Source organism: Calonectris borealis, chromosome 4 (genome assembly GCF_964195595.1).
Source record: "Calonectris borealis chromosome 4, bCalBor7.hap1.2, whole genome shotgun sequence".
NCBI classification, from domain to species: Eukaryota; Metazoa; Chordata; class Aves; order Procellariiformes; family Procellariidae; genus Calonectris; species Calonectris borealis.
This window is the reverse complement of record NC_134315.1, coordinates 57,464,198-57,472,899: the sequence shown is the minus strand read 5'-3', so window position 1 is coordinate 57,472,899 and position 8,702 is coordinate 57,464,198. Positions and strand designations below refer to the sequence as shown.

The 8,702-nt window shown below is 56.8% G+C and overlaps 1 protein-coding gene across 1 annotated transcript; it reads left to right on the top strand.

Annotated features, from left to right (window-relative positions):
- The first annotated feature begins 7,068 nt into the window (after positions 1-7,068).
- On the top strand, positions 7,069-8,318 carry CXXC4 (CXXC finger protein 4). Its single transcript, XM_075150603.1, has one exon. It carries the CDS (start codon positions 7,104-7,106, stop codon positions 8,316-8,318), a length of 1,215 nt encoding a protein of 404 aa, XP_075006704.1. The 5' UTR covers positions 7,069-7,103.
- Positions 8,319-8,702: the final 384 nt, after the last annotated feature.

Genomic DNA, 8,702 nt, shown 5'->3' with positions numbered 1-8,702 from the left:
CAGAGCTGAAGCGCAGCTCAGAGGGGCTGGGTTCAGTATCATGGCAGTGCAGACAGACAGCTTTCAGGTTAGATTGGAGCCCAGGTCCTAGAGAGTCTATGGAATAATTTGTAGCTCAAGGGATGTTAAAGAGTTATGAGGGATTCCAGGCAATGGGGTGCAGGTGTGCTGTTATTGTTGTGGACGGTGCACAAGACATTTCCGTATGTTTCCACGTGTTTCTTGCACCAATGAAATAAAAAAGAAATTGGTTTGGGAACTTTGAGAAAGCTCATTGTCCTGGTTTCGGCTGGGATAGAGTTAGTTTTCTTCCTAGTAGTTGGCATAGTGCTGTGTTTTGGATTTAGTATAAGAAGAATGTTGATAACACACTGATGTTTCAGTTGTTGCTAAGTATGTTTACTCTAGTTAAGGACTTTTCAGCTTCCCATGCTCTGCCACGTGCACAAGAAGCTGGGAGGGAGCATAGCCAGAACAGTTCACCCAACTGGCCAATGGGGTATTCCATACCATATGACGTCATGCTCAGTACATAAACTGGGTGTTGGTCGGGGAGGGGCGATCGCTGCTTGGGGACGGGCTGGGCATCAGTCGCCAGGTGGTGAGCAATAGCATTGTGCATCACTCGTTTTGTATATTCTAATTATTATTATTATTATTATTATTATTATTATTATTATTATTATATTTTATTTTATTTTCCCTTCCTTTTCTGTTCTATTAAACTGTCTTTATCTCAATCCATGAATTTTACTGTTTTTCCTATTCTCTCCCCCATCCCACTGGGCAGGGAGGGAGTGAGCGAGCAGCTGTGTGGTGTTTGGTTGCCTGCCAGGTTAAACCACAACGCTTGTGCATCTCTTCTTCAATTTACCCCCTGTCCCAGAAGGGGATGGACCGTACATTCGGAGTGCCCACAAGACTGGTGCTAGAAGAAAGGCTGTGCCAGAAATGTGTCTCTTCTCAAGAGCGGAAAACAGCTGAGCCACCATTTCCATTTTCGTCAAGGGGTGAGGCACAGAGCTGGGGGCAGGTAAAGGAACATGGTCCTGAATTAAAACCTACCACTTCCAGTGCAAGGCAGGAGATCTCCCAATGAGAAAGTGAGGGGAGCAGCGGCAGCTGCTTTTCTAGTCCCCATCCGCAGTTCTTCCGTAGCAGAGGCACACGCTCCAAGGGTAGCCTGCTCAGGACGCATGCCGGGAGCACCCAATGGAGAGCCAGAGTCACAGCACGTGCGTTCAGGGACATTTTAGAGCTCCTGGCCCCAGCAGAAGGGAACCCAAATGCAGCAGCCGAGCGAGAGTCCAGCTCTGATGGTGGATTCATGGGCTTTAGGAGCCCTAGGAAAACAGCACACAAAAGGAAAGAGTAATAATATTAGGAAAAAAGACCCAGCTAGCAGCCTGTAACGAACTGCTGCATTCCCCAAGGGCTTGCTTCACCTCCTCTTTCTAATTCTGATGCAATGCTTATAATACTGATGGGTCAGGGTAGGTTTACAACGGCCAGTTCGCAGATAGACACCAGAGCCAGTCACAGAAAGAACAAGAACAGAAAGTGAGTATCAGTTTGTTTCTTTTTTTTTGCAACTTTCTTTCAGAACAACCTTAATATTTACAAAGGCAGGGCAGCTCCCGTGTTCACAATGTTGCAACATACTGCTCCCGCTGCATTCCTGCTAAAAATGAAATGGGAATGGTTTCTGGATGAAAACCAGAGCCTGAGGTTTTTAACTTTCTGTCCCTCCTATCAAAGCACGGATTATGGTGAAAAGGACAATCTGGAATTGCTTTCTTAAGACTCGTCATGAGGAAGTTGTAGCTGGAAGGTTGGCTACCTCACCGATAAACACCTGTACATTTTCCACTCTTCCAGTCCTCCTCAGCTCCCCAGCTCAGGGCAGACTGCAGGATAAGACAGATTCATATCTGAAAACACAAAAAAGGTTTCTGAGCAAAAGGTTTCAGAGAAAATCCATCTGAATTGTATTCCACACTTCTTCCCCAACACAAAAGTGTGCAAGTTTTCCAGACTGGAGCAGAAAGGTTATATATAGCACTGCAATTTAATTCACATGACAATTAAAAAATACATGAAACGGTCTTCCTTATGCATGAGAAAAGATTATCAGAGTTTTCCCCTTTTCCTCTTTTAGGTTATTAAAAATGTAACTCCTTCAAGAGTAATAAATTGACTTGGAAAGGATTGCTTAAGTGAGACCCGGCTTGTGATTAAAGGAAGTTTGGAGTTCAGGAGGAGTCTGTGTTTAAAAAACATCCTCAGTGTTTGGAGTATTGCATATGGCTTTTGACATCTAATTTGGGAAGAAAGTGGTAGGGAATGAACCTCAGCAGGAAAAGCACTTGGTTTTTGTCACGTTGTGACATTACCGAAACGTCGTTACCCCTCATTTGTATTTTTCCCTGTAAGTTCATATTAAAATGTATCAAAACAGAAAAGACTTTGAAAAAAGCAGCAGAAGTGTCATAAGGGATGACGCTAGCTAGTCGGGAGGTTATGCTTTATTATGTAAATACATGTTTGGGTGGGGGTATTTTAAAATGCATATTGTGTGGTTAGAGGCAGATTATTAACTTGATAAACTGTACCGGTTCCAAATAAAGCGTACCAATCCATAACGTAAATACCAGTGGTGTGACTTCTCGGAGATCTGCGAGCTACCCGATCGACCATAACTGTCCCTCTTCTGTACCAATTGGTCTCACTTGTTGGAGTATTAACCACGAGGCTGCTGGTCCTCGCCAAATCCCGCTGCCGAAATCCACCTCTTCTTACTGCTCCTGGGAAAAAGTTCCTGCGGCACTTTCCCGTGGGTAATTCCCTAACGTTGAGCACCCCGAGCTTGAATTCAGATTGGAGCGGAAGGAAATAAAACTTCAGTCTGCGAATAAAGCCTTCATTTACTTACGTATAAGGCCATTGAAATGGTGCAACTTTCCCTTCTTTTTCTGTAATTTACAAATGGCTAAAATGATATCCATTTCTTAACTGCTCAGTGCCCGCGCTGGCTGCACCAGGCTGCAGCGACGTCTCTGTAAGTGCCAGCACTCGCTCTGGAGGTACCAGGAGGAGCTGGATGAAGCACTTGTGATGCATAATTTATTCAGTGAGTATAGGCCCCTTTTTGTGCTTGCAGGAACTCCGAGGAAGGCAGGTGGGTTTGGTTGGTTTTTTTCACATTTAGTTGTTGAAATTCTTTAAGGAACGGCTGTGTGTTTGCACGCAATATCTGTGTGTCAGCGGCTGGTTGAGAGAAGCACTTGCATGTTGGCAGCGGAGGTGCGGGGTACGCATGGCCTGCAGGGACAGGAGCCACGCACCTCCCGGTCTCTGGCACAAACGTCCTCGCAGGCAAGCGGCAAATGTTCGCTTCCAGCCATTGCCGAGACACTTGGGTAACATCCAGGATTCGGCTGGCTCCGTTTCGCCTGAAGATGCCTGAAGTCTGCAGCACCTCGCTCGCCTGCAAAAATAATAGTAGCGGCGGGGGGGTGGCATCCTTAGGGATACACAAACGCGCTTGAAAACTTAAACGTTGCCTGGCCGCGCGCTACCGTGCGCACCGAGCTCCTGCTGCAGCCCGCCGGCGGGGAGCGCCCTGCCGGGCCGGGCGAGGCGGGGGGACCCCCGCTCGCCCCCGCAAACTTCCCGGGGCACAAACTTTCCCGGCAGCTGCCCGCCCGCCCGCCGGGAGGGTGAAGGGGCGAGGCGGGCGGCGCGGCGGGGCGCGCCCTCCTCCCGCCCCCTCCCCTCCCCTCTGCGGCGCGGCGCGGCCCCGCCCCCGCCGGCAGCCCCGCACCGGGCGGCCGCCGGCCGCAGCGCCCCGCCGCGCCGGGCAGAGCCGCGCCAGGGGAAGGGAAGGGAAGAAGGGAAGAAGGGGGGCGGCGGCGAGGGCGGCCCCCCGCGCTGCGCCCCGCCGCGGCCCGTGCGCGCCTCTCGGCGGCGGCGGACCCGCCAGGCGCTCGGCGGAGGGTGTCCGCATCCCTGCGCCCCCCCGCGCTCCCTCACCTCGGCGGCGATCGCCCCGCCGCCGCCTGCCGCCCGCCCCCGCCTCCCCTCCCCCGCGCCGCCACACGCACGCACACACACACGCACACACACCACACGCGCACACACACACAGGCACACACACACACACGCACACTCCCGGCGCTGTGTGCGAGGGCGGGCGCCGGGAGACGGGCGGCGAGCAGCGCGCCGGCGGAGGAGACCACCGCACGCACGCACACACACACTCTCCCTCCCTCTGTGCCTGCTCCTTCCTCGCCCCCCGCCGCCTCCCTTGCTCCCCCCCCCTCCTCCTCCTCCTCCTCCTCCTCCTCCTCCTTTCTCTGCAACGAGAGAGAGAGGGAGAGGGGGGAAAAAAGCCACTTACAGGTATTTGTTTAGTGGATCGGCGGCTTCATTTATCCCCCCCGCCCCCCCACCCTCCCTCGCAGTTTGTTTACAAGTATCAAAGTTGTAATTGAGGAGCTGCCAAGGCACATCTGGATATTTTCCTTCTTCTTCTTCTTCTTCTTCTTTGTGTTAGGGACTGATGTGCAACTAATTAAAGGCAGACAGGCTGGTAGCGTCTGCACACTCAAGCCCCCCCAAATAAAGAGCCTGGTAAGTGACTGGTTTGCTTTTTTCCCCCTCTCCTTTCCCCCCTTATCCGTCGTGGGTTGTTTTTTTCTTTTTTTCTTTTTTTTTTTTAGGGGGGTGGGGTTTTTTAAAATTTTGTGGTTTTGTCGGTTTGGTTTTGGGTTTGTTTTTTTTTTTTTTTTGTTCTTGTCCTCTGGGATCGTAAAAGTAGATTAATGCTAGACTTGGGCAATAAAAGGCGCCGCTATATTAATTCATTAATTAATCTGCACCCGCCCCTCCTCCTGAATGTTAAGTATGACCTTTGATCTCTCTGTCTTTGGCAGAGCAGACATGCAATATTGAACATGTACGGTCACATTTAGCTTAAGCAGGGACAGAATCGTGAAGCCCGGCTAGCAATTCCTATTTATTTATTTCATTCGTGGAAATGAGGACGATAGTTAAGGGCGGGGGGGGCGGGGAGGGAGAAATCAATAACTGCGTCTCGGGTACCCTTTTCATGCTCCGGAGATGCATCGATTAAACAATAATGACCCGGTTGGTGGGCACCATCATTTTCTCGCTCCTGGTGGCAATAAACCCCGAGAGGGGGCTGCGGGGAGAGAAAAGGTAGCCAGCGAGGGACGCTTTTGTGGAGAGAAGCCACTTTAATGCTGGGGGGAATAGGGCAAGAAAATGCGTATGTTCCTTGACTTCTGGCATAAAAGGCTGAACGCTAAGGTTTTATTCCTCACCAGATGCGTGGCTTTCCTACACATGGCTGGCAAAACTAGTTTTATTGAATAGTTGTTATCGAGGACATGCGGCTAGGCTTTCCTTTCTGGAAACGGGAGAGGGTTTTTTTTTTTTTTGCGATATGCAAATCCTTCGCATCCCTCCACAAGACGACGCTTAGCCTAGAGCTTTCCGGGGCAGCCTTTGTATTGCCACCAGAGCTCCGAGTCCGGGTTTTTCCCTGACGTGGAAACACCGAGGTGGCTCCTGCGGGCTCAGGGTCTTTTTTTCCGACGGAAAGACGCCCGCCAGTCCCTATGCAGCCGAGGGTGAGGTTTCTTCTGTAGATCTACGCTCCCTTCATCTGGATTTGTTTACATAAAGCCCGCTTTTTAGTGCACGACGTCGGGAGAAGACAAAGTTTTTGCACTCGGTAGGTTGGGCTGCAAACGGTTCATTAATCTAATTATGATCGTAATTACCGTAATTGATAACCATTTTGAACTAAACATACCGGAGTCTGGAAACTAGACGTAGCCCCGCGAGTGCCTCCAAAGTGAACGTTTCTGATCGATAGCCCTACATCAGAAGGGATGCTGGAAATATCTAAACGGTTCAGGTAGAGCATCTGGAAAACAAAGAGGCAGTGTTCATAAACTGAGGGCTTTTAAAGTTATGTTTACGTTTTGCTTTAGTTCGCGCAGGCTGCCATAATGTACCTTCCTCATTGCCATAAACTAAAATACCCCCTTCACCTTCCGGGGGGGGGGGGGCGGTGGGGAATAAAACGAGCACCGTGTCCTTACCCTCCTCCTAAACTTTGCTAACCCTGAAGCAGCAAGCCATCTTTCCCCGCCGAGGGCTAGTTCAGCAGGTACAGCGGGTGTTCCCGGGTTGTCTCTCCCGCGGCGCCCGCAGCGGGGCTGTCCCCGTGTCGCTGCTTGCCCCCCCGCGCAGCCCCCGGCGCCGGTGGCGGGGAATCCTCCCGAGAGGTTGGGATAAACACTCCGGCTTTAGTAGGGCTGCAGGCGCCGGGATCACAAGCTGTGAAATTGCCTGCCTTAAGTATTTTTTTTTTTTTTTTAAGCTAGCCCCGTTTTCCCCCGCGGCCCGCAGGCAGCCCCCCCCGCGGCGGGGAGGGCCGGGGGGGCCGGTGCCGCCGCCACCAGCGCCCGGCGGAGCCAGCTGTGCCGGCAGGCAGCTAATGACCGCCGGGCGCAGAAGGACACCGTGGCAGCTGGCGGCTCCCTCCCCCCGCCTCCCTGTTTTTTTTTTTCTTTATTCCTTTTATTTATTTTTTTTTCCGCGTTTTCCCCTGCCTTTTCATTTTCCCCGGTGGAGATGGTAGGTGGGCAGCTCCCGCTCCCCGTGCCGTGTCCCTCCCCTCCCCCCTCACCCCCCCCGCGGCGCCGCCGGCTCGTCCCGGGACCGGGCTCGCTTCGCCCGGGCCGCCCCCTCAAGCCCGCGGGTACGGCGGCGTGTGCCCCCACCCGTGTCCCGTCCCGTCGTCCCCCCCCCCCCCCCCACGGGTGGCCGTTGGCAGCCGTTAGCGCCCCCCGCGCGCGCGCACCCCCTCGGAAATGACTTTCTGTGTTTCAGCTGCGGCAGCTGCCGTGAGGATGCCGGAGGAGCGGCTGCCCGGCCAGGCACCGACGGCGGGAATGCGCCCGGAGGAGGAGGAGGAGGAGGATTAAGCGACCCCCCCCGCCCCGTCCCTCTCCCCCCGGCTCCCCGCCACCCCCCCGCCCCGTCCCTCCCCGCCGTCCCCCCCGGCCACCATGAACACCAACGTGTGCGTGGAGAGCGGCCCCAACCCCGAGGCGCCGGGGCTGCCCAAGGACAGCCACCTGCCCGAGGGGGCCCTCAACAGCCTTGTGGATTACAACTCGGAGATGGAGAGGTACCGCTCCTTCGCCACCTTCTACAAGACCAACGGCGGCGCCTTCCCCCAGGCGGCCAAGATCGCCCGCATCACCACCCCCATCTTCCCCAGCGCCGCCGCCGCCGCCGCCGCCCGCATCGGCATGTCCCCCTGGAACTGCGACACCGCCACGGCCGCCGCCGCCACCGCCATGCTCTGGGGCAGCGGCGGCGGCGGCGGCGGCGGCGGCGCGGCGGGCGGCGCGAGGAAGCCCTCCTCCGCCGCCGCCGCCGCCGCCGCCTCCGCCTCCGCGGCCGCCGCCGCCGCCTCCTCGCTGCACGCCGGCAGGGGCGGCATGCACCACCGGAGCGACTCGCAGCGGCTGGGCAAGCCCGGCTGCCCGCCGGCCGAGCAGCCCGCCCTGCCCATGGCGAACGGCAACTTCCTCTCCACCCTCTCCCCCGAGCACTGCCGGCCGCTGGCCGGCGAGTGCATGAACAAGCTCAAGTGCGGCGCCGCCGAAGCCGAGATCATGAACCTCCCCGAGCGCGTCGGCACCTTCTCGGCCATCCCGGCGCTGGGCGGCCTCTCCCTGCCCCCCGGGGTCATCGTCATGACGGCCCTGCACTCCCCCGCCGCGGCCTCGGCCGCCGTCACAGACAGCGCCTTCCAGATCGCCAACCTGGCGGACTGCCCGCAGAGCCACGCCTCGGCCTCGCCCGCCTCCGCCCTGGGCGCCGCCGCCGGCGCGGGGGGCGGCGGAGGCGGCGGCGGCGGCGGCGGCGGAGGGGGGGCCGGCGGCGGAGGCGGCGGCGGGGCCGGGGCCGGGGCGGGCAACCCCGCCAAGAAGAAGCGGAAACGCTGCGGGGTGTGCGTGCCCTGCAAGCGGCTCATCAACTGTGGAGTCTGCAGCAGTTGCAGGAACCGCAAAACGGGACACCAGATCTGCAAATTTAGGAAATGTGAAGAGCTTAAGAAAAAACCGGGCACTTCGCTAGAGGTCAGAGGAGATGATTTCTTTTTTCCCAGCCTCCCGCCGTCCCTCCTCAACCCCCTGCCCCCCCCCCTCCAGTGCTTCTTGTCTAGCTTCAAGATGCAGCATCCCTTTTCCGAGGCCTCCTTCAGGCTCTGAGGGTGCCCCCCGCCGCGGGCGCGGCCCCCCGCGGCGCTGCCCCGCCGCCCGCCCCCTCTCCGCCCCGCAGGGAAGAGAAACGCCGCCCCCCGCGGCGCCCCGCCGAGCTCGGCGCTGGCCGCGGCCGCCGGCCCCGGCAGCCGGCCCCGCCGAGGAGGGACGGAGAGCCGCCCCCCGCCGCGGGCCGCAGCGCCCAGCCTGTCAGAGCCGGCGGCCCCCGCCCCGCCAGCCCGTGGCCGTGACGAGACGCTGCTCGCCTGGTGTACCTGCCGTGCTATTGCTATAAGACTGCTGGCGCGCTCTGGTTCCTTTTTCTTCTTTTTTTAATGGCGATCGCGACGATTCGGGGCGGTTTGTAGGGACGGGGAGGTGGGAAAGGGAAAG

Bases quoted from the DNA above. Each gene is read 5' to 3' on its own strand.
- CXXC4 (XM_075150603.1), top strand. From the start codon at position 7,104: ATGAACACCAACGTGTGCGTGGAGAGCGGCCCCAACCCCGAGGCGCCG.